Source organism: Rhinopithecus roxellana, chromosome 5 (genome assembly GCF_007565055.1).
Source record: "Rhinopithecus roxellana isolate Shanxi Qingling chromosome 5, ASM756505v1, whole genome shotgun sequence".
Lineage (NCBI taxonomy): Eukaryota > Metazoa > Chordata > Mammalia > Primates > Cercopithecidae > Rhinopithecus > Rhinopithecus roxellana.
The window spans coordinates 81,775,051-81,801,151 of record NC_044553.1 but is presented as its reverse complement, the minus strand read 5'-3'; the positions used below and the strand labels follow the sequence as shown (position 1 = coordinate 81,801,151).

Sequence of the window (26,101 nt, the reverse complement as noted above, 5' to 3'; positions counted from 1 at the left end):
CAACAATTAATAGCCTACCCACCAAAAAAAGTCCAGGACCAGATGGATTCACAGCTGAATTCTACCAGAGGTACAAGGAGGAGCTGGTACCATTCCTTCTGAAACTATTCCAATCAATAGAAAAAGAGGGAATCCTCCCTAACTCATTTTATGAGGCCAACATCATCCTGATACCAAAGCCTGGCAGAGACACAAGAAAAAAAGAGAATTTTAGACCAATATCCCTGATGAACATTGATGCAAAAATTCTCAATAAAATACTGGCAAACCGGATTCAGCAGCACATCAAAAAGCTTATCCACCATGATCAAGTGGGCTTCATCCCTGGGATGCAAGGCTGGTTCAACATTCGCAAATCAATAAACGTAATCCAGCATATAAACAGAACCAAAGACAAGAACCACATGATTGTCTCAATAGATGCAGAAAAGGCTTTTGACAAAATTCAACAGCCCTTCATGCTAAAAACGCTCAATAAATTCGGTATTGATGGAACGTACCTCAAAATAATAAGAGCTATTTATGACAAACCCACAGCTAATATCATACTGAATGGGCAAAAACTGGAAAAATTCCCTTTGAAAACTGGCACAAGACAGGGATGCCCTCTCTCACCACTCCTATTCAACATAGTGTTGGAAGTTCTGGCTAGGGCAATCAGGCAAGAGAAAGAAATCAAGGGTATCCAGTTAGGAAAAGAAGAAGTCAAATTGTCCCTGTTTGCAGATGACATGATTGTATATTTAGAAAACCCCATCGTCTCAGCCCAAAATCTCCTTAAGCTGATAAGCAACTTCAGCAAAGTCTCAGGATACAAAATTAATGTGCAAAAATCACAAGCATTCTTATACACCAGTAACAGAGAAGCAGAGAGCCAAATCAGGAATGAACTTCCATTCACAATTGCTTCAAAGAGAATAAAATACCTAGGAATCCAGCTTACAAGGGATGTAAAGGACCTCTTCAAGGAGAACTACAAACCACTGCTCAGTGAAATAAAAGAGGACACAAACAAATGGAAGAACATACCATGCTCATGGATAGGAAGAATCAATATTGTGAAAATGGCCATACTCCCCAAGGTTATTTATAGATTCAATGCCATCCCCATCAAGCTACCAATGAGTTTCTTCACAGAATTGGAAAAAACTGCTTTAAAGTTCATATGGAACCAAAAAAGAGCCCGCATTGCCAAGACAATCCTAAGTCAAAAGGACAAAGCTGGAGGCGTCACGCTACCTGACTTCAAACTATACTACAAGGCTACAGTAACCAAAACAGCATGGTACTGGTACCAAAACAGAGATATAGACCAATGGAACAGAACAGAGTCCTCAGAAATAATACCGCACATCTACAGCCATCTGATCTTTGACAAACCTGAGAGAAACAAGAAATGGGGAAAGGATTCCCTATTTAATAAATGGTGCTGGGAAAATTGGCTAGCCATAAGTAGAAAGCTGAAACTGGATCCTTTCCTTACCCCTTATACGAAGATTAATTCAAGATGGATTAGAGACTTAAATGTTAGACCTAATACCATAAAAACCCTAGAAGAAAATCTAAGTAGTACCATTCAGAACATAGGCATGGGCAAGGACTTCATGTCTAAAACACCAAAAGCAATGGCAGCAAAAGCAAAAATTGACAAATGGGATCTAATTAAAATAAAGAGCTTTTGCACAGCAAAAGAAACTACCATCAGAGTGAACAGGCAACCTACAGAATGGGAGAAAATTTTTGCAACCTACTCATCTGACAAAGGGCTAATATGCAGAATCTACAAAGAACTCAAACAAATATACAAGAAAAAAACAAACAACCCCATCAAAAAGTGGGCAAAGGATATGAACAGACATTTCTCAAAAGAAGATATTCATACAGCCAACAGACACATGAAAAAATGCTCATCATCACTCGCCATCAGAGAAATGCAAATCAAAACCACAATGAGATACCATCTCACACCAGTTAGAATGGCAATCATTAAGAAGTCAGGAAACAACAGGTGTTGGAGAGGATGTGGAGAAATAGGAACACTTTTACACTGTTGGTGGGATTGTAAACTAGTTCAACCATTATGGAAAACAGTATGGCAATTCCTCAAGGATCTAGAAGTAGATGTACCATATGACCCAGCCATCCCACTACTGGGTATATACCCAAAGGATTATAAATTATTCTACTACAAAGACACATGTACACGTATGTTTATTGCGGCACTATTCACAATAGCAAAGACTTGGAATCAACCCAAATGTCCATCTGTGACAGACTGGATTAAGAAAATGTGGCACATATACACCGTGGAATACTATGCAGCCATAAAAAAGGATGAGTTTGCGTCCTTTGTAGGGACATGGATGCAGCTGGAAACCATCATTCTTAGCAAACTATCACAAGAAGAGAAAACCAAACACCGCATGTTCTCACTCATAGGTGGGAACTGAACAATGAGATCACTTGGACTCGGGAAGGGGAACATCACGCACTGGGGCCTATCATGGGGAGGGGGGAGGGGGGAGGAGGGAGGGATTGCATTGGGGAGTTATACATGATATAAATGATGAATTGATGGGTGCTGACGAGTTGATGGGTGCAGCACACCAACATGGCATAAGTATACATATGTAACAAACCTGCACGTTATGCACATGTACCCTAGAACTTAAAGTATAATAAAAAAAAAAAAAAAAAAAAAAGATTGTGCCTGTTGTTGACAGTGCTCCACACATCCTCCTTTTATTGGTGATCTTTATCCTGGTATCAAAGTGGTATTTCTGCCTCCAAATACCACCTCTCTGATCCAACTAATGGATCAAGAAGTTATAGCAGCTTTTCAGACCTACTGCCTGAGAAGGACATTTACCCAGACTATTTCTGCAACTGAGGAAGACACTGAAAAGACACTGATACAATTCTGGAAGGATTATGTCTATGACTGCATCAAGAACCTTGCTTAGGGTGATGTCACCAATGCGGGTATGAATGGCATCTGGAAGAAGACACTCAAGAGGTTCATCTGTGACTTCAAAGGATTTGCCAAGGATGAAGAGATTGCAAAAATCAACATGGCTGTGGTTGGAGATGGCAAACAACTTTAACCATGGTGTGGACAAGGATGACATTGATGAGCTCCTAGAGGTGGTTCCTGAGGAACTGGCTAATGAGGGGTTGTTGGAACTGGAACAGGAACTCATAGCTGAAGAACAGGCGAGAGAAAGGGAAACTGCTAGAGAAGAAAAAGACGAAACCCAAGAAAATTCACAGTGAAGGGTTTTAGCAGAATCTTTTGCAGACCTCAACAAGCTCCTTAAAATTTTGAAAACATGGACCATAACACCAAAAGGTTTTCATTAATAGAGAGGAATGTTCTTGCTGCATTATCTGCATACAAGCAAATCTCTGATGAATGAAAGAAACAAACCAAGCAAACTGTTGTGGACACAATTTTTCAAAGAGAGATACCTCCTCAAGAAGAGCCTCAGGCGGGTCCTTCAGGAGGTATCCAGAGGAAGTCGTTATTGTCATAGGAGATGGCAGCTCCATGCATGTCATTGCTTCTGAAGACCTTCCAGTGGGACAAGATGTGGAGGTGGAAGACAGTGATATTGATGACTCTGAGTCTGTGTAGGCTTTGGCTAATGTGTGTGTTTTTGTCTTAGTTTTTAACAAAAAAGTTTAAAAAGCAAAAAAAAATTTAAAATTTTAAAAATAGGTAAAAACTTACAGAATAAGGATATAAGGGAAAAAATATTTTTATGTAGCTATACAATATGTTTGTGTTTTAAGCTAAGCATCACAAAATAGTCAAAAAGTTTTAAAAAATTAAAAGTTTATAAAGTAAAAAAGTTACAGTAAGCTTAGGTAAATTTATTGTTGGAGAAAATAATTTAATTAATTTCTAACCTAAGGTATAGGGTTTATAAAGTCTACAGTAGTGTACGGTAACGCCCTCGGCCTTCACACTCACTCACTACTCACTCAGTGACTCACCCAGAGCAACTTCCAGTCCTGCAAACTCCATTTGTGGCAAGTGCCCTATATAGATGTACCATTTTTTATCTTTTTGCCGTATTTTTACTGTACCATTTCTGTGTTTCAATATGTTCAGATACACAGATACGTACCATTGTGTTACCATTAGCGACATTATTCAGTACTATAACATGCTGTACAGGTGTGTTTAGCCTAGGAGCAATAGGCTATATTATATAGCCAAAATGTATAGTAGGCTGTACCATCTAGGTTTGTGTAAGTACATTCTATGATGTTTGCACAATGAAATTTCTTAACAGTGCATGTCACAGAATGTATCCCCAGAGTTATGCAACATGTGACTGTGTTTATTGTTTAAAGTTTATTTTTTCTCTAGCCAAAGGGTTGGCATACTTTTTCTGTTAGGAACCAGACAGTAAATATTTTAGGGTTTGAGAGCCATACACATTCTCTGTTGCATATTCTTCTTTGTTGTTTTTTCTTTCTTTTAAATTACCCCTTAAAAACATCAAAACCATTCTAAGCTTGGATTTGGCCCAGGGCTGAAGTTAATCAATCTTTGTTTTGGAATATAGGCAGATTTCCAAGGGCAGGAATCACATGTGCTTCATTTATCATTATGTACCCAGTACCTATCACACACAGCAATTAGTATATAATAGGTATTTTGTTAGTTTCATAGAATGATTAAATAATGTAAGTGTATAGCCTTTTCTTCTTTCTGTTCATTCCAGAGCTCTCATGAGGGATGAGTATATTCTTGCTCACATGTCGATGTGATCTTTGGTTACTTTCTTTTCTTTATAGTGTGATCCCCTGTCTCACCTACCCCTCCACCAAATATTAATCCACAGTGTCGTTATTTTGCCAGGCAGATATTTGGATCTGCTGAGCATTTTATCTACTTTCGGCGACAGACTCCATTCAGCCAATTTATTATTTTTAAATTTTATTTGTCTATCCTGGATGCTAACTTTTAAGTAATATTGAAACAAGTTTCTTGGTCAGTTTTTATAGATCTTAGTTAAACCAATTCATACTTCTCATTTCCATTTTTATTTTACAGATGCTCTAGATTCTTTACATGTAAACTTCATGTGAAAAATTTGGGTTATCAGTCATTTTTTGTCTATATCAGAATTTTCTGATACCACCTTCTTCCATATTAATTTTTTACTGATAAGTGTAAACTACCAGGTACAGTTTTACAAGTCAAACTTTACACATCAATAGTATGTTTGGCTGACTAGATTCCTTTCCATTTTACTCAGATTAGTTTAAACAGATCTAGTTTTCATGATTGTTTTATTTAGTTTTATCAGTATATTCATTATGAAGTGGCTGGAAGATGTAGCTAATCTAGGGAACAGTTGGTAATAGTTCCTCATAGATACCCTAGAATCCCTATTAATTAATATTGATAATTGAAAATAGAATATTTCCTCATAATATATTTTGCTCAGAAAAAAATTCTTTTTTCAATTATTAATATTAATTCCTATACTTATGGACTTCATTTTCTGAGCAAAATATATTAGTAGGGCATATTGGGTAGAAATAGTCTTGGGATTAGAATTGTAGAGTAAAAACATTCTGCTTTAATTCAGGTATCCCATTCTCCTTATTCTGCTGCTGCGAACAAAGAGACCTCAGTTAAGTAACTGTCCAAACTTTTACATTTCCTCTTACCACATCTGATTTCTGTCCACCACTAACAGTGATCTGCACAAAATACAACTCTTGTGTTATTTCTTCATTTAAAAATCTTTGATAAACTTCCCAGAAAGAATGTGTTATTATGTGAAGTAATAACACATAAAACCTAAGAAATAGTTTCAACTTCATGTCGCAATTTTCTTTTAATATACTTTAAGTTCTGGGGTACATGTGCAGAACATGCAGGTTTGTTACATAGGTATACACATGCCATGGTGGCTTGCTGCACCCATCAACCAGTGATCTACATTAGGTATTTCTCCTAATGCTATCCCTACCATGGCCCCCCACCCTTCAACAGGCCTGGATATGTGATGTTCCCCTCCCTGTGTCCATGTGTTCTCATTGTTCAACTCCCACTTATGAGTGAGAACATGCGGTGTTTGGTTTTCTGTTCTTGTGTTAGTTTGCTGAGAATGATGGTTTCCAGCTCCATCCATGTCCCTGCAAAGGCCATGAACTCACCCTTTTTTATGGCTGTATAGTATTCCATGGTATATACACGCCACATTTTCTTTATCCAGTCTATCATTGATGGGCGTTTGTGTTGGTTCCAAGTCTTTGCTATTGTTAACAGTGCCACAATAAACTTATATTTGCACATGTCTTTATAGTAGAATGATTTATAACCCTTTGGGTATATACCCATTAATGGGATTGCTGGGTCAAATGGTTTTTCTAGTTCTAGATTCTTGAGGAATCGCCACACTGTTCCACAAGGGTTGAACTAATTTACACTTCCACCAACAGTATAAAAGGATTTCTATTTCTTCACATCCTCTCCAGCATCTGTTGTTTCCTGACTTTTTAATGATTGCCATTCTAACTGGCATGAGATGGTATCTCATTGTGGTTTTGATTTACATTTCTCTAATGACCATTGATGATGAGCTTTTCTTCATCTGTTTGTTGGCCACATAAATGTCTTCTTTTGAGAAGTGTCTCTTCATATCCTTTGCCCACTTTTTTTGCCCACTTTTTGATGGGGTTGTTTTTCTCTTGTAGATTTGTTTAAGCTCTTTGTAGATTCTGGATATTAACCCTTTGTCAGATGCATAGATTGCAAAAATTTTCTCCCATTCTGTAGGTTGCCGGTTCACTCTAATGATAGTTTCTTTTGCTGTACGGAAGCTCTTTAGTTTAATTAGATCCCATTTGTCAATTTTAGCTTTTGTTGCCATTGCTTTTGGCGTTTTAGTTGTGAAGTCTTTGCCCATGCCTACGTCCTGACTGATATTGCCTAGGTTTTCTTCTAGGTTTTTTATGGTTTTAGGTCTTATGTTTACATCTTTAATCCATCTTGAGTTAATTTTTGTATAAGATGTAAGGAAGAGGTCCAGTTTCAGCTTTCTACATATGGCTAGCCAGTTTTCCCAACACCATTTATTAAATAGGGAATCATTTCCCCATTGCTTGTTTTTGTCAGGTTTGTCAAAGATCACATGGTTGTAGATATGTGGCATTATTTCTGAGGCCTCTGTTCTGTTCCATTGGTCTATATATTTGTTTTGGTACCAGTACCATGCTGTTTTGGTTACTGTAGTTTTGTAGTATAGTTTGAAGTCAGATAGCATGATGCCTCAAGCTTTGTTCTTTTTGCTTAGAACTGTCTTGGCTATGCAGGCTCTTTTTTGATTCCATATGAAATTTAAAGTAGTTTTTTCCAATTCTGTGAAGAAAGTCCGTGGTAGCTTGATGGGGATAGCACTGAATCTATAAATTACTTTGGGCAGTATGGCCATTTTCACAATATTGATTCTTCCTATCCATGAGCATGGAATGTTTTTCCATTTGTTTATGTCCTCTCTTATTTCCTTGAGCAGTGGTTTATAGTTCTCCTTTATGAGGTCCTTCACATCCGTTGTAAGTTGTATTCCTTGGTATTTTATTCTCTTTGTAACAGTTGTGAATAGGAGTTCACTCATGATTTGGCTCTCTGTTATTGGTGTATAGGAATGCTTGTGATTTTTGCACATTGATGTGTATCCTGAGCCTTTGCTAAGTTGCTTATCAGCTTAAGGAGAATTTGGGCTGAGGCAGTGGGGTTTTCTAAATATACAATCATGTCATCTGGAAACAGAGACAATGTGACTTCCTCTCTTCCTATTTGAATACCCTTTATTTCTTTCTCCTGCCTGATTGCCCTGTCCAGAACTTCCAGTACTCTATTGAATAGGAGTGGTGAGAGAGGGCATCCCTGTCTTGTGCCAGTTTTCAAAGGGAATGCTTCCAGCTTTTGCCCATTCAGTATGATATTGATCATGAGTTTGTCATAGATAGCTCTTCTTATTTTGAGATAGGTTCCATCAATACCTAGTTTATGGAGAGTTTTTAGCATGAAGGGGTGTTGAATTTTATCAAAGCCCTTTTCTGCATCTATTGAGATAATCATGTGGTTTTTGTCATTGGTTCTGTTTGTGTGATGGATTACGTTTATTGATTTGCATATATTGAACCATCCTTGCATCCCAGGGATGAAGCCGAGTTGATCATGGTGGATAAGCTTTTTAATGTGCTGCTGGATTCGGTTTGCCAGTATTTTATTGAGGATTTTTCTCATCAGTGTTCATCAGCTATATTGGCTTGGAGTTTTCTTTTTTGTTGTTGTGTCTCTGCCAGGTTTTGGTATCAGGATGAAGCTGGCCTCATAAAATGAGTTAGTGAGGAATCCCTCCTTTTTTATTGTTTGGAATAGTTTCAGAAGGAATGGTACTAACTCCTCTTTATACCTCTGGTAGAATTCAACTGTGAATCCTTCCGGTCCTGGACTCTTTTTGGTTGGTAGGCTAGTAATTACTTCCTCAATTTCAGAATTTGTTATTGGTCTGTTCAAGGATTCGACTTCTTCTTGGTTTATGCTTGGGAAGGGTGTATGTGTCCAGGAATTTATCCATTTTTTCTAGACTTTCTAGTTTATTTGCGTAGAGGTGTTTATAGTATTCTCTGATGGTACTTTGTATTTCTGTGTGATCAGTGGTGATATCCCCTTTATCATTTTTTATTGTGTCTATTTGATTCTTCTCTTTTTTCTTCTTTATTAATCTAACTAGCAGTCTTTCTATTTGTTGATCTTTTCAAAAAGCCAGCTCCTGGATTCATTTTTTGAAGGGTTTTTTGGGTTTCTCTTTCAGTTTTGCTCTGATCTCAGTTATTTGTTGTCTTCTGCTGCCTTTTGAATTTGTTTGCTCTCACTTCTCTTGTTCTTTCAATTGCGATGTTAGGGTGTTGATTTTAGATCTTCCCTAATTTCTTTTGTGGGCACTTAGTGCTATAAATTTCTCTCTAAACACTGTTTTAGTTGTGTCCCAGTGATTCTGGTACGTTGTGTCTTTGTTCTTATTGCTTTCAAAGCACTTATTTATTTCTGCCTTCATTTCATTATATATATCCAGTAGTCATTATAGTATTCATTCAGGAGCAGGTTGTTCAGTTTCACAATTTAAAAAAAAAAGGCTCAGGAAGTTTATTCTAGAAATTTCTAACTCGTTGTAGCACATGGAGAAAAAAGCTGAATTTCTCCAAGCTTTTAAAAAACTAGTGTAATACTGATATCAAAATGCGACTCAGTGGGCTGGGCACGGTGGCTCACGCCTATAATCCCAACACTTTGGAAGGCCAAGGTGGGCAGATCGCCTGAGGTCCAGAGTTCAAGACCAGCCTGACCAACATGGCGAAACCTCATCTCTACTAAAAATACAAAAAAAATTAGGCATGGTGGCAGGCACCTGTAATCCCAACTACTCAGAAGGCTGAGGCAGGAGAATCACTTGAACCCAGGAAGTGGAGGGTGCGGTGAGCCGAGATCGCGCCACTGCATTTCAGCTTGGGTGACAAAGTGAGACTCCCATCTCAAAATATATATATATACACAGACACACATATATATACACATGTGTATATATACATATACACATATATGCACATACATGTATACATGTATATATACACACATATATGTATACATACATATACTGTGTGAATCCATCCAGTCCTGGACTCTTTGTTGGTAGGCTTTTTAGGTTTGTATACACACACACACACACACACGTATATATGTATACAAGAATATATATACATATATTTTTGCATCTGTAGTCACAAGCAAAATTATAGTTATTTTTATGTGAACTTATGTACATCTATACATGTATGTACACATGTATGTATACATATATACATCATGCATGTATACATGCATGTGTGTATGCATAAGTGTATATGTACATGCATGCCTGTATGTATGCATACATGTATAAATATGCATGCACGCACATATGTATACATGTATAAATATGCATGCATGTGTATATAATTGTATATACATATATGTATATACATTTATATTTGTATATATGCATGCATGTATGTATATGTGCATATATAAATATATTTATATAATATATGTTTTAATATACATTGTATATTATCTGATATATACTTATATACATATATACACATATGCAAATATATGTATATATGTATGTGTATATATACGTATATACGTTTATAAAAAATAAGTATAGTTTAATTTTGATTGTGACTATAGATGCAAAAATCCTGCAATTGCAAAGTAAGCAGAAATTAGCAGTCCTTTTTTATAAGTGCCTATATTAGTATGTTCTCACACTGCTGATAAACACTTGAGACTGGGTAATTTATAAAGAAAAAGAGGTTTAATGGACTTATAGTTCCACGTGTCTGGGGAGGGCTCCCAGTTATGGTAGAAGGTGAAAGGCACATCTTACAATACAGCAGACAAGACAGAATAAGAGCCAAGCAAAAGGGGAAACCCCTTATAAAACCATTAGATCTCTTGAGACTGACTTACTACCATGAGAACAGTATGTGGGAACTGCCCCCATGATTCACCTATCTCCTACCAGGTCCCTCTCACAACACTTGGAATTATGGGAGCTACAATTCAAGATGAGATTTGGGTGGGGACACAGCCAAACCATATAGTAGCTCTAAAAATATTCACCCATTTTTTATTTTTTAAATCAATTTAAATATTAGCAAATTAATAGAATTATTTCTGTTTTAAAAGGTCACTGTAGTAAAACATGGTCTTCAAAAGGTGTCAGAAAACATTTCATTAAATTTCATTTCTATTATTGGTTTAAAAGACACTTTATAATATTGCATATGTTCTTACTATTTTGAAAAACATGTATATGTATTACAGGCATACCTTGGAGATATTGCATGTTGGGTTCAGACCACTGCAATAAAGTAAATATTGCAATAAAGGAAGTCACACAAATTGCTTGGTTTTCCACTGCATATAAAAGTTATGTTTACATTATATGGTAGTGTATTAAATATGCAATAGCATTACGGCTAAAGAAAGAATGTACTACATATCTTAATTTTAAAAATTTACTGCTAAAAAATGCTAAGAATTATCTGAGCCTTCAGTGAGTTGTGATCTTTTTGCTGATGGAGAGTCTTGCCTCGATGTTGATGGCTGCTAACTGGTCAGGGTGGTGATTGCTGAACGTTGGGGCAGCTTTGGCAAGATCTTAAAATCAGACAACAATGAAGTTTGCTACATTTATTGATTCTTTGTTTCATGAAGGATTCCTGTGTAGCATGCAATGCTGTTTAATAGCATTTACCCACAATATGATTTCTTTCAAAACTGGAGTCAGTGCTCTCAAACTTTGCTATTGTTTTATTAATCAAGTTTATGTAATATTCTAAATCCTTTGTTGTCATTTTAACCAAGGCTCACAACATCTTCACCAGGAGTCAATTTCCTCTCAAGAAACTGCTTTCTTCTCACACATAAGAAGCAACACCTCATCTCTTTACATTTTATTGGGATATTGTAGCAATTCCGCCACATCCTTTAGTTTTCGCTTCTGATTCTGGTTCTCTTGCTATTCCTGCCATATCTGCAATTACTTCCACCACTGAAGTCTTGAAACCCCACAAAGTTATCCATGAGAGTTACAATCAACTTATTTCAAATTCCTATTAGTGTTGACATTTTGACCTCCTCCCATGAATCATGAGTGTCTTTACTGGCGTCTAAAATGGTGAATCCTTTCCAGGAAATTGTCAGTTTACTTTGCCCAGAGTCATCAGAGGAATCCCTCTGTGGCAGCTATAGCCTTACAAAATTTATTTCTTAAGTAATAAGACTTGACAGTTGCAATTATTTCTTGATGTACAGACTGCGGAACGGATGTTGTGTTAGCAGGCATGAAAACAACACTAATGTCCTTGTACATTTCCATGAGAGTTCTTGGGTGATCAGGTGCATTGTCAATGAGTAGTAATATTTGGAAAGGAATCTTTTTTTCTGAGCAGAAGATCTCAACAGTAGGCTTAAAATATCCAGTAAACCATGCTATAAACAGATGTGCTGTCATCCAGTCTTTGTTATTCCCTTTATAGTGCACAGAGTAAATTTAGCATAATTCTTAAAGGTTCTAGCATTTTTGGAATGATAAATGAGCATTTCAGCTTAAACTTAGCAGCTGCATTGGACTCTTTCAAAGAGAGTCACCGTGTCCTTTGAAGATTTGAAGCCAGGCATTGACTCCTCTCTAGCTGTGAAAGTCCTAGATGGCATCTTCTTTCCATGTAAGGATGTTTAGTCTATTTTGAAAATCTGTTGTTGTAGTGTAGCCACCTTCGTCAATGATCATAGCTAGATATTCTGGATAACTTGCTGCAGCTTTAACGTCAGCACTTGCGGCTTCACCGTGCACTTTTATGTTGTGAAGACAGCTTCTTTCCTTAAACCTCATGACCCAGTCTCTACTAGCTTCCAGTTTTCTTCTGCAGCTTCCTTGCTTCTCAGCCTTCATAGAATTGTAGAGTTAGAGCTTTGCTCTGGATTAGACTTTGGCTTAAGGGAATGTTGTAGTTGGTTTGATCTCTCCAGACCACTCAAACGTTCTCCATATCAGCAATAAGCCTTTTTTGCTTTCTTATCTTTTGTTTGTTCACTGGAGTAGCACTTTTAATTTTCTTCAATAATGTTTCCTTTGCATTCACAACCTGGCCATTTGGTACATGAGGCCTAACTTTTGGCCTATCCTGGTGATATGGTTTGGATTTGTGTCCCTGCCCAAATCTCATGTTGAATTGTAATCCCCAATGTTGGGGGGGCTTGGTGGGGCGTGATTAGATCATGGGGGTGCATTTTCCCCTTGCTGTTCTCATGATAGGGAGTAATGAGGACTCACCATTATAGATACAATAGTAATAAAATGTTTGAGATCCAGAGACAGGAAGTGAGCACATGCTGTTGGAAAAATGATACCAATAGATTTGCTTGACACAAGGTTGTCAAAAACCTTCAATTTGTAGATATCACAGTGCCTTCAAAGAGCAATAAAACAAAGCACAGTAAAACAAGGTATGCCTGTGTATTTTTAGGGAGTATCATATAAAATGGTCACCCACAGCATGTATTCCTGTTAGTGTCAGGTTCAAGTCAAGGGTTTTTCTTGTCAACTCTATGTAACATTATTATGGAAGTGTTGGTGACAGTTATTAAACAAAAAAATGAAATAATGGAATTATTGAGGGCTATAGAGGGCTAAATGCACAGCTCCTTAGCTTGGCCATAAAAACCTTTTTAGCCTTATCTTTCATTGTACCACCACCACTATCAGCTGGGACTAGGTGTCATGGTATCAGTTTCTCTCAAAGCAGTGGTTTTCAGACATGGATGGTGTATGTATTAATATTACTTTTAAAGAAGAAAAAACTATTGTGCAGTCTGATTTTTATACAGTTAAGTATGATTATAGTCTTTACATAATATAAGGAATTTACAAATTGAATTGAAACAAGACCACAGAACAAAATGAAAACTGACGTTAGTGTAACAGATGATACTTTACTGGCACTAAATTGCTATGGGTCTCATTGTATGTTTAATCTGTTTTTGTATTTTTACTTCAATAACATTCCACTGGTTTTTGTATTTTTAAAATTAACTCAGACCTTCAGGAGATGTGCCTTTACTCTTTGGTGCTTCATTTGATACAAACACAATTGTAAACCCATTTAAAACATTTAGAAATCAGTAAGTCAATACTAAAATTACTTTACCACATGAATTATCAGAACCCGTAGTGTGGGTGCAGTGACTCACGCCTGTAATCCCAGCACTTTGGGAGGTTGAGGCAGGCAGATCACCAGGTCTGGAGTTTAAGACCAACACGGTGAATCCCCGTCTCTACTAAAAATACAAAAATTAGCTGGGCCTGGTGGCGCATGCTTGTAATACCAGCTACTCTGGAGGCTAAGGCAGGAGAATTGCTTGAACTGGGACCCGGGAGGCAGAGATTGCAGTGGGCTGAGATCACGCCACTGCACTCCAGCCTGGGCTACAGAGGGAGACTCTGTCTCAAAACAAACAAACAAACAAACAAGCAAAAAAACCTGTAGTGTGCTAATGCTAATGCACATTGTGTTTTAGCAGGATATGAATATAGAATATGCGTGATTTCTGGTGTTTGCTATAATTCATTAATGAATATTCTAAGGCAAATCCATCATATACTTTCAATTGTGATAAAATATGTATTTTTTCTAAATCTCATGTGTCCTTGCATTCATTTTTCCCACTTTCTGGTTTTTCCCCCTTTGTAATGGTCTCTCTCTCTCTCTCTCTCTCTCTCTCTCTCTCTCTCTCTCTCTTTAAGGTACCTACTGTCAACAACGGGAAGTGGAGGCCATTACTGAAGGTGTAGAGGAAGATGAAGGATTTTGCTGTTGTGAACCTGGCCATATTCCTCACATGCTTTCATTTAATGCTGCATTTAGCCAGCGATGGCTAGCTTGGGAAGTGATAGTCACAAAGTATATTCTGGAGGGGTATAGCATCACTGATAATAGTGCTGCTTCTATGCTTCAAGTCTTTGATCTTCGGAAAGTACTCACAACTTACTATGTCAAGGTAAGAGTTTGTGTCTGCTTAGATCTTCAGATAATCAGAGTTTCTTGGGAATAACGTGTATATATATGTAAGTATATATATATGCGTATACTTTTTTTTAACTTATGCTTTGCTTCTGAGTATTTAAATTCTCTAGGATCCAGAAAAGTCCATAAAAATAGACCTACTAACGTCTTGCTTTCTCTTTGTTTACTGAAATTCATTCCATTCATTCATTAATAATAGCTAGACATTTGTAGCTTGTGTTTTAGGCATTGTGCTAAGGAATATGTACACACAAATATGCATACACACGTGATTGTCTTCTGTAAATAAGTATTTCCCTATTTTACAAATAAACAACGTAAGGATCAGAAGTTAACTTGGCCAAGGTCCTCTAACAAGTAGAGTTTGGGGCTTAAAACCCATGCTTGTCTGACTCTTGAGCCCTTGCTCTTGACCACTGCTTTGCACAGCTTTCATTCAACAAACTGAATAAAAATATTGCAAAATTCAGGAGGTCCCCAAGACCACCCTCACTTCTGATATCAACTGTAATTTTGGGTTCCCCAAGACCACTCATAGGTTCAGTAAGTTGCTAAGAATTGTGCAGATGCCTGTTTCTCCCAGCAGTGAAGCATGGCAGTACTCACGGGATGTTGTCCACCAAGGAAGCTTGCTTGAGCTTGGTGTCCTGTCACGTAGACGTGGTTGACCATCCACATGGCCAACATAAGCCTCCAGGACGTCCAGAGGTCGTGCTGATACTGTGTGGCTCTAGGTCCCCAGCTGAACAAAGACTGTTTAACAGGAAGGGCATGCCAAGGCTTAGAGGTTACCCCCTACAACCCAAGGGTAAAGGCCAAACCCCTCATTGGGCAAGGTTAATCCTTTACTGCACAAGAGATTCTATTTTTGCTGAAGAGTTTATAGAAATACAGTATGGTTGTGACTTAGGGGCTTGCAGGTAAAACCAGTATTTTTAAGAAGGAAATGTGTGCTAAGCTTTAATAACCAACATCTGAATTTTTCACACCTTTTTTTCTTTTCTTCTTCTTCTTTTTTTTTTGAGACAGGGTTTCATTCTGTTGTCCAGGCTGGAGTACAGTGTCATAATTGTAGCTCACTGCAGCCTTGACCTTCAGGGCTCAAGCATTACACTCAACCTTAACCTCCTGAGTAACTGGGACTATAGCTGCATGCCACCACACCCAGCTGATTTTTTATTTTTTTGTAGAGATGAGGTTTCACTATGTTGCCCAGGCTCTCAAACTGTGGGCTCAAGCAGTTCTCCCACCTTGGCCTCCCAAAGTGCTGGGGTTATAGGCGTGAGCCACCATCCCCAGCCTGAAATTTTCGTATCTTATGTTGTTACCTCTCCTCACCACCTTATTTGCTGATTGGGATGAACATTGAGCCTTCCATTTAATGTTTGGCTAAACCTAACCTCAGGAAACTAGAGATTGATTTCACAGTATTTTTTACTCTTGTGTGAGTGTGGCATTTTCTTTTCTAGTTATAAATATATATCTCTATAACTTGGCCTCGGACCACCAGATGGCCTTAATAACTCTCTATGATAAATTATTCAAAATAAATGCACTACAGTAAAGTGTTTTTTTTTTTTTTTTTTTTTTTAACCTCTTTTGAAATATCCTAAGTTCAAAAGCTCTAAAATCAATAGATTAGGGCCAGGTGCAGTGGTTCATAGCTGTAATCCCAGCACTTTGGGAGGCTGAGACAGATGGACCACTTGAGGTCGGGAGTTCAAGACCAGCCTGGCCAACGTGGTGAAAACCCATCTCTACTAAAAATATAAAAATTAGCTGGGTGTGGTGGTGGGCGCCTGTAATCCCAGCTACTTGGGAGGCTGAGGCATGAGAATTGTTTGAACCCAGGAGGTAGAGGTTGCAGTGAGCCGAGATTACGCCACTGCACTCCAGCATGGGCAACAGAGTAAGACTTTGTCTCTAAATAAATAAATAAGTAAAATAAAATAAAATAAAATAAACAGAATTGTTTTGAAGTTGCTTTGTTGAATTTATGGTTGTGATTTTAAAGTATTAGATGTTTTTTCATCCAGTAAGGCCTGAGGTATATTATTATAGTATTCTTAAAATATATATGTAGAATATTGAGGGGGAATTTATATCATTATAAATAATTGTAATGGAATTTATATCATTATAAATAATTGGAATTTATTTCATTGACGAATCTGAGTTAATTGAAATTGTAATTTAATCTGAATTCTTTTTTTTTTTTTTTTTTTTTGTCTTGTTCATGTTAGGGTATCATTTATTATGTTACAACCTCTTCTAAGCTAGAGGAGTGGCTAGCTAATGAGACAATGCAGGAAGGACTTCGTCTGTGTGCCGATCGCAATTATGTCGATGTGGACCCGACCTTTAATCCAAACATTGATGAAGACTATGACCACCGACTGGCAGGCATATCTAGGGAGAGTTTCTGTGTGATTTACCTCAACTGGATAGAGTACTGCTCTTCCCGAAGAGCAAAGGTAGAGTTTATTTCATTTACAACTCTTTGAATCCAGGTTTTTCCAAAGATGCAAAGAATGTCCCTGTTCTTATGAGGTCAGTTTTTCCAGACCTTCCTCTTTCTGATCTTCTGGTTAAGATAACCTAACTGGTTCATTATGGTTAGGCCAAACCAACTCTGCCGAAACAGGTTAAAGGAAGTGACCTCCCTCTTTCTTTCATTTGCAGTGTCCCAGTCTCGTTGTCCAGGTAGCACCTCCTCTACCCTGGGCATGCATAGGCATGCACATACATTCACATTCCACACATTACCCTTCAAAATCTAGTCCTTAAGAAATTCTACCTCTGTCTGCCACACTTAAGGATAATTAGATGTCTTTGTCCCAAATACAAAGTCTAGACCAGTGCTGGCTAATAGGCTTTCTGCAGTGTTGGAAATGTGCTGTCACTGCCACATGTGGCTGTGAAACACGTGAAATGTGGCTAGTACAACTAAAAAGCTGAATTGTAAATTTATTGAATTTTAACTGATTTAAATTTAGGAGCCCGTGTAGCTAGTGACTACCATATTGGACAGTGTGGATCTAGACCATTGATTTTCAAATGTTAATGTGAGTAAAAAAGGCATAGGAACTTGTAAAAATTCAGATTCCTGGGCCCCACCTATAAGATTCTGATCTAGGTCTAGGCTGGGAATCACTAGGGGTGATTTTAATTCTGGTGGTTCACAATCCACACATTAGGATAACATGTCTTATCCTAAAAGTAAGATGAGTTAGGGACTTCAGCAACTACGGCTTCCTTCTAGGTCTCATGATTTTTGTGGTAGTATCACACCCCTGGTCAGACTCCATGTAACATAATCACAATGCCAAGGCCTGTGATTACAAAGCTAATTCCTACCACCACTACTGCTTTTTAAGCAAAGGACTTGTGTAGTTGAACCACCAGTGTCCTATGTACAGGTTTACCCACTATCATGTAGCATAGTGAGCTATCTTGACAACTGGTGCCTTTATCATGGTCTAGGAGGTACATACTGACCATCTTCAGATTTAGCACTTGGTTTAGTCCTTCCTTTGCCACCACTTAGAGTAAGACAGCCATCATATCAGCCTCTTTTTACTCCATCAGTAAGAACAGGAGCATTTTGTACTTCCTCTGTGAGTGGTGGCTTTGAGCTTTTGTACTAGATGTGCAGTTTATATGGAGCAGAGTAGTATATCTTAAAAGAAGGAATAGTGAGTTGGATAAAATAACCTCACAAAAGGCTCAGAAGACCAGTAGACAGTGGCTGGAAATAGAGGACCTCAAAGCTAAACTTCTTTCTTCCAAACATATAACAAGTAGTTTTATTTTTTCATAAATAAAATATACTTAAAATGTTTTGCATACTGTTTTCAAATCCTTGGACTGACTGTTGTTGGGAGAAGTAATGGGAAGTCATATTATTCTATAGCTCTCCTTTGGCTCAGATGATATTGGTTATTTTGTTGTGATTTAATCATGATGTTTTGGTCTAGGGGTTCACAGTGTACCCACTCAGGAACAGGGTTCCATCCTACCTTAAGGACCTTTAGAGATTATTGCTGAGGTCATGAACATGGCTCAAGGAAGTCCTGATTGGTAATAAATCATATATTCAAAAGGTTTATCTCTAAACTTGGGTATCCCCAGTCTCTTCAGGTAGCTTATTTCACTAATCCTGGTCTGTTTTATTTTCTACTCTTACAGTCTCTTTAGAAGAAAATTATCAGTTGTATTTTTCCAGCTATATGGTCTCCCATTTGCCCTAGTTTTTCTTTTAAGTTGAACAAGATTGTCTTCATCTCCTTAAGATCTTGCATGCTATTCTCTGAATCAGCATTCCCAGAATAACCTCTTCCTGGGGACGTTAATCAGGCCAGACTTGCTGACTTCAAGCTGTAGTGCCCTCATCTGAATGTTTAAAAGCTGCCTTAGACCCTTCTTCGGTAGTTCCCTTTCAAGATAGTATAAGATTGATCCTGAACTAACTGCATTAAAATTACCTTCAATGCGAAAATGAAAGGATTCATCTCAGTTTCTTTCTCCTACTTTTCAAACGACAAGTATTTCTTTCACTTTATTGTTAGTATTAGCAAGAATTTTTGGTGAGAATTTCTTTTTTTTTTTTTTTTTTTTTTTTTTTGAGACGGAGTCTTGCTCTGTGGCCCAGGCTGGACTGCAGTGGCCGGATCTCAGTTCACTGCAAGCTCCGCCTCCCGGGTTTACGCCATTCTCCTGCCTCAGCCTCCCAAGTAGCTGGGACTACAGGCGCCCGCCACGTCGCCCAGCTAGTTTTTGTATTTTTTAGTAGAGACGGGGTTTCACCGTGTTAGCCAGGATGGTCTCGATCTCCTGACCTCATGATCTGCCTGTCTCGGCCTCCCAAAGTGCTGGGATTACAGGCTTGAGCCACCGTTTGGTGAGAATTTCTAATGCAATTTAGGGAGTAGGGCACATGCCTTCTCCAACAGTAACAAAATAGTGCTACCAGGCTTGAACTAGTTTTTTTCTTTCAGCAAATTAAAGATGTTGCTATACTGTCTTCTGGCTTGCATTGTTTCTGATGAGAAGTCCACTGTCATTCTTTTCTTTGTTCCTCTGAAAAAATGGTAGGTACAATATAATATCTTTTTTCACTGGCTGCTTTTAAGATTTTCTCTTTATTACTGGTTTTAAGCAATTTAAATACAATGTGCCTTAGTTTAGTTTTCTCATGTTTCCTTTTTTATTATTATTGTACTTTAAGTTCTGGGATACATGTGCAGAAAGTGCAGGTTTGTTACATGGGTATACACAAGCCATGTGGCTTGCTGCATCCATCAACCTGTCATCTACATTAGGTATTTTTCCTAAGCTATCCCTCCCATAGCCCCCCACACCCCAACAGGCCCCAGTGTGTGATGTTCCCCTCCCTGTGTCCATGTGTTCTCAGTGTTCAACTCCCACTTACGAGTGAAAACATGCAGTGTTTGGTTTTCTGTCCCTGCGATAGTTTGCTGAGAATGATAGTTTCCAGCTTCATCCATGTCCCTACAAAGGACATGAATTCATCCTTTATTATGGTGGCATAGTATTCCATGTTGTATATGTGCCACATTTTCTTTATCCAGTCTATCATTGATGGGCATTTGGGTTGGTTACAAGTCTTTGCTATTGTGAACAGTGCTGCAATAAACATATATGTGCACGTGTCTTTATAGTAGAATGATTTATAATCCTTTTGGGTATATACCCAAAATGGAATTGCTGGGTCAAATGGTATTTCTGGTTCTAGATCCTTGAGGAATCGCCACACTATCTTCCACAATGGTTGAACTAATTTACACTCCCACCAACAGTGTTAAATTGTTTCTATTTCTTCACATCCTCTCCAGCATCTGTTGTTTCCTGACTTTTTAGTAATCACCATTCTAACTGGCATGAGATGGTATTTCATTGTGGTTTTGATTTGCAGTTCTCTAATGACCATTGATGATGAGCTTTTTTTCATATGTCTGTTGGCCACATAAATGTCTTCTTTTGAGAAGTGTCTCTTCATATCCTTCACCCACTTTTGGATGGGGTTGGTTTTTTTCTTGTAAATTTAAGTTCCTTGTAGATTTGGATATTAGCCCTTTGTCAGATGGATAGATTACAAAAATTTTCTCCCATTCTGTAGGTTGCCTGTTCACTGTGAGGATAGTTTCTTTTGCTGTACAGAAGCTCTTTAGCTTAATTAGATCCCATTTGTCAGTTTTGGCTTTTGTTGCCATTGCTTTTGGTGTTTTAGTTGTGAAGTCTTTGCCCATGCCTATGTCCTGAATGGTATTGCCTAGTTGTTCTTCTAGGATTTTTATGGTTTTAGGTCTTATGTTTAAGTCTTTAATCCATCTTGAGTTAATTTTTGTATAAGGTGTAAGGAAAGGGTCCAGTTTCAGCTTTCTACATATGGCTAGCCAGTTTTCCCAACACCATTTATTAAATAGGGAATCGTTTCCCCATTGCTTGTTTTTGTCAGGTTTGTCAAAGATCACGTGGTTGTAAATGAGTGGCATTATTTCTGAGGCCTCTGTTCTGTTCCATTGGTCTATATATTTGTTTTGGTACCAGTACCATGTTGTTTTGGTTACTGTAGCGTTGTAATATAGTTTGAAGTCAGATAGCATGATGCCTCAAGCTTTGTTCTTTTTGCTTAGGACTGTCTTTGCTATGTGGTTTCTTTTTTGGTTCCATATGAAATTTAAAGTAGTTTTTTCCAATTCTGTGAAGAAAGTCAGTGGTAGCTTGATGGGGATAGCATTGAATCTATAAATTACTTTGGGCATTATGGCCATTTTCACAATATTGATTCTTCCTATCCATGAGCATAGAATATTTTTCCATTTGTTTGTGTCCTCTCTTACTTCCTTGAGCAGTGGTTTGTTGTTCTCCTTGAAGAGGTCCTTCACATCCCTTGTAAGCTGTATTCCTAGATATTTTATTCTCTTTGTAGCAATTGTGAATGGGAGTTCACTCATGATTTGGCTCTCTGTTCGTCTGTTATTGGTGTACAGGAATGCTTGTGATTTTTCACATTGATTTTGTATCCTGAGACTTTCCTGAAGTTGCTTATCAGCTTAAGGAGATTTTGGGCTGAGGCAGTGGGGTTTTCTAAATATACAATCATGTCATCTGCAAACAGAGATAATTTGACTTCCTCTCTTCGTATTTAAATACCCTCTATTTCTTTTCTTGGCTGATTGCCCTGTCCAGAACTTCCAGTACTCTGTTGAATAGGAGTGGTGAGAGAGGGCATCCTTGTCTTGTGCCGGTTTTCAAAGGGAATGCTTCCATCTTTTGCCCATTCAGTATGATATTGACCATGGTTTTGTCATAGATATCTCTTCTTATTTTGAGATAGGTTCCATCAATACCTAGTTTATGGAGAGTTTTTAGCATGAAGGGATGTTGAATTTTATCAAAAGCCTTTTCTGCATCTGTTGAGATAATCTTGTGGTTTTTGTCATTGGTTCTGTTTGTGTGATGGATTACGTTTATTGATTTGCATATGTTGAACCATCCTTGCATCCCAGGGATGAAGCTAACTTGGTTATGGTGGATAAGCTTATTGATGTGCTGCTGGATTCTGTCAGCCAGTATCTTATTGAGGATTTTCTCATTGATGTTCATCAGTTATATTGGCCTGAAATTTTCTTTTTTTATTGTGTGTCTGCCAGGTTTTGGTATCAGGATGATGCTATTCTCATAAAATGATTAAGGTGGTGTCCCTCTTTTCTGTTGTTTGGAATAGTTTCAGAAGGAATGGTACCAGCTTTTCTTTGTACCTCTGGTAGAATTCAGCTCTCAGTCCATCTGGTCCTGGGCTTTTTTGGTTGATAGGCTATTAGTTACTGCCTCAATTTCAGTACTTGTTATTGGTCTATTCAGGGATTCGACTTCTTCCTGGTTTATACTTGGGAGTGTGTGTGCGTCCAGAAATTTATCCATTTCTTCCAGACTTTCTAGTTTATTTGCATAGAGGTGTGTATAGTATTCTCTGATGGTACTTTGTATTTCTGTGGGTTCAGTGGTGATATTCCCTTTATCATTTTTATTGTGTCTGTTTGATTCGTCTCTCTTCTTTATTAATCTAACTAGCAGTCTATTTGTTGATCTTTTCAAAAAAACAGCTCTGGATTCATTTTTTGAAGGGTTTTTTGTGTCTCTGTCTCCTTCAGTTCTGCTCTGATCTTAGTTATTTGTTGTCTTCTGCTACCTTTTGAATTTGTTTGCTCTTGCTTCTCTAGTTCTTTTAATTGTGATGTTAGGGTGTTGGTTGTAGATCTTTCCCAGTTTTTTCTGTGGGCATTTATGCTATAAATTTCTCTCTAAACACTGTTTTACCTGTGTCCCCGAGATTCTGGTACACTGTGTCTTTGTTCTCATTGGTTTCAAAGCACTTATTTATTCCTACCTTAATTTCGTGATTTACCCAGGAGTCATTCAGGGGCAGGTTTTTCATGTAGTTGTGTGGTTTTGAGTGATTTTCTTAATCCTGAGTTCTAATTTGATTGCACTATGGTCTGAGAGACCATTTGTTATGATTTCTGTTCTTTTACATTTGCTGAGGAGTGCTTTATTTCCAACTATGTGGTCAATTTTGGAATAAGTGCGATGTGGTGCTGAGAAGAATGTATATTCTGTTGATTTGGGGTGGAGAGTTCTGTAGATGTCTATTAGGTCTGCTTGGTCCAGAACTGAGTTCAAGTCCTGAGTATCCTTGTTAATTTTCTATCTTGTTGATCTAATATTGACTGTGGGGTGTTAAAGTCTCCCACTGTTACTGTGTGGGAGTCTAAGTCTCTTTGTAGGTCTCTAAGCACTTGTTTTATGAATTGCATGCTCCTGTATTGGGTGCATATATATATAGGATAGTTAGCTCTCCTTGTTGCATTGATATCTTTACCATTATGTAATGCTTTTCTTTGTCTTTTTTGATCTTTGTGGGTTTAAAGCCTGTTTTATCAGAGACTAGGATTGCAACCCCTGCTTTTTTTTTTTTTTTTTTTTTTGCTTCCCATTTGCTTGGTAAATATTCCTCCATCCCTTTATTTTGAGCCTGTGTGTGTCTTTGCACATGAGATGGGTCTCCTGAATACAGCACACTGATGAGTCTTGACTCTTTATCCAATTTGCCAATGTGTGTCTTTTAATTGGGGCATGTAGCCCATTTACATTTAAGGTTAATATTGTTATATGTGAATTTGATCCTATCATTATGATGCTAGCTGGTTATTTTGTCCGTTAATTGATGCAGTTTCTTCATGGTGTCGATGGTCTTTACAATTTGGTGTGTTTTTGCAGTGGCTGGTACTGGTTTTTCCTTTCCATATTTAGTGCTTTCTTCAGTAGCTCTTGTAAGGCAGGCCTGGTGGTGACAAAAATCTCTCAGCATTTGCTTGTCTGTAAAGGATTTTATTACTCTTTAGCTTATGAAGCTTAATTTGGCTGGATATGCAATTCTGGGTTGAAAATTCTTTTCTTTAAGAATGTTGAATATTGGCCCCCACTCTCTTCTGGCTTGTGGGGTTTCTGCAGAGAGATCTGCTGTTAGTCTGGTGGACTTCCCTTTGTGGGTAATCTGACCTTTCTCTCTGGCTGCCCTTAACATTTTTTCCTTCATTTCAACTTTGGTGAATCTGATGATTATGTGTCTTGGGGTTGCTCTTCTCGAGGAGTATCTTTTCGGTGTTCTCTGTATTTCCTGAATTTGAATGTTGGCCTGTCTTGCTAGACTGGGGAAGTTCTTCTAGATAATAAACCTGAAGAATGTTTCCAAGTTGGTTTCATTCTCCCCATCACTTTCAGATACACCTATGAAATGTAAGTGTGGTCTTTTCACATAGTCCCATATTTCTTGGAGGCTTTGTTCATTCCTTTTCATTGTTTTTTCTCTCATCTTGTCTTCATGCTTTATTTCATTAAGTTGATCTTCAATCTCTGATATCCTTTCTTTGGCTTGATCGATTCAGCTATTGATACTTCTGTATGCTTCACGAAGTTCTTGTGCTGTTTTTCAGTTCCGTCAGGTCATTTATGTTCTTCTCTAAACTGGTTATTCTAGTTAGCAATTCCTCTAACCTTTTTTCAAGGTTCTTAGCTTCCTTGCATTGTGTTAGAACATGCTTCTTTAGCTTGGAGGAGTTTGTTGTTACCCACGTTCTGAAGCCTACTTCTGTCAGTTTGTCAAACTTATTCCCCATCCAGTTTTGTTCCCTTGCTGGTGAGGAGTTGTGTTCCTTTGGAGGAGAAAAGGCCTTCTGGGTTTTGGAATTTTCAGCCTTTTTGCACTGGTTTTTCCTCATCTTCGTGGATTTATCTACCTGTGGTCTTTGATACTGGTGACCTTCAGATGGGGTTTCTGTGTAGACATCCTTTCGGTTGATGTTGATGCTATTCCTTTCTGTCTGTTAGTTTTCCTTCTAACAGGCCCTTCTGCTGCAGGTCTGCTGGAGTTTGCTGGAGGTCCACTTGAGACCTTGTTTGCCTGGGTATCACCAGTGGAGGCTGCAGAACAGCAAAGATTGCTACCTGTTCCTTCCTCTGGAAGCTTCGTCCCAGAGGGGCACCCGCCAGGTGCCAGCCAGAGCTCTCCCATATGAGGTGTCTGTTGACCCCTGCCGGGAGGTATCTCCCAATCAGGATGCACAGGGGTCAGGGACCCACTTGAGGAGACAGTCTGTCACTTAGCAGAGCTCGAATGCTGTGCTGGGAGATCCGCTGCTCTCTTCAGGGCTGGCAGGCAGAATGTTTAAGTCTGCTGAAGCTGTGCCCACAGCCATCCCTTCCCCCAGGTGCAGGTGCTCTGTCCCAGGGAGATGGGAGTTTTATCTATAAACCCTTGACTGGGTCTGCTGCCTTTCAGAGATGCCCTGTCCAGAGAGAAGGAGTCTAGAAGGGCAGTCTGGCTACAGTGGGCTTTGCTAAGCTGTGGTTGGCTCTGCCCAGTTCAAACTTCCTGGCGGCTTTGCTTACACTGTGAGGGGAAAACTGCCTACTGAAGCCTCAGTAATGGCGGATGCCCCTCTCTCCACCAAACTTGAGCATTCCAGGTCAACTTCAGACTGCTGTGCTGGCAGCGAGAATTTCAAGCCAGTAGATCTTAGCTTGCTGGGCTCCATAGGGGTGGGATCCACTGAGCTAGACCACTTAGCTCCCTGACTTCAGCCCCCTTTCCAGGGGAGTGAATAGTTCTGTCTTGCTGGCGTTCAGGTGCCACTGGGGTATGAAAAAAAACTCCTGCAGCTAGCTCGGTGTCTGCCCAAATGGCTGCCCAGTTTTGTGCTTGAAACCCAGAGCCCTGGTGGCGTAGGCGCGTAAAGGAATCTCTTGGTCTTTGGCTTGTGAAGACCATGGGGAAAGCGTAGTATCTGGGCTGGAATGCACCATTCCTCACGGCATGGTCCGTCATGGCTTCCCTTGTCTAGGGGAACGAGTT

The 26,101-nt window shown here is 38.5% G+C and overlaps 1 protein-coding gene across 9 annotated transcripts in view; it reads left to right on the top strand.

Annotated features, from left to right (window-relative positions):
- The window catches only part of PCNX1 (pecanex 1), a 223,015-nt gene that overhangs the window by 163,915 nt on the left and 32,999 nt on the right, over positions 1-26,101 (top strand). For all 9 annotated transcript variants that reach the window (XM_030930409.1, XM_010360621.2, XM_010360624.2 and 6 more), the window contains 2 exons: positions 14,385-14,638; positions 16,908-17,138. In XM_030930409.1, coding sequence (XP_030786269.1) covers positions 14,385-14,638; positions 16,908-17,138 — 485 coding nt within the window. The remainder of the gene's footprint in view (positions 1-14,384; positions 14,639-16,907; positions 17,139-26,101) is intronic.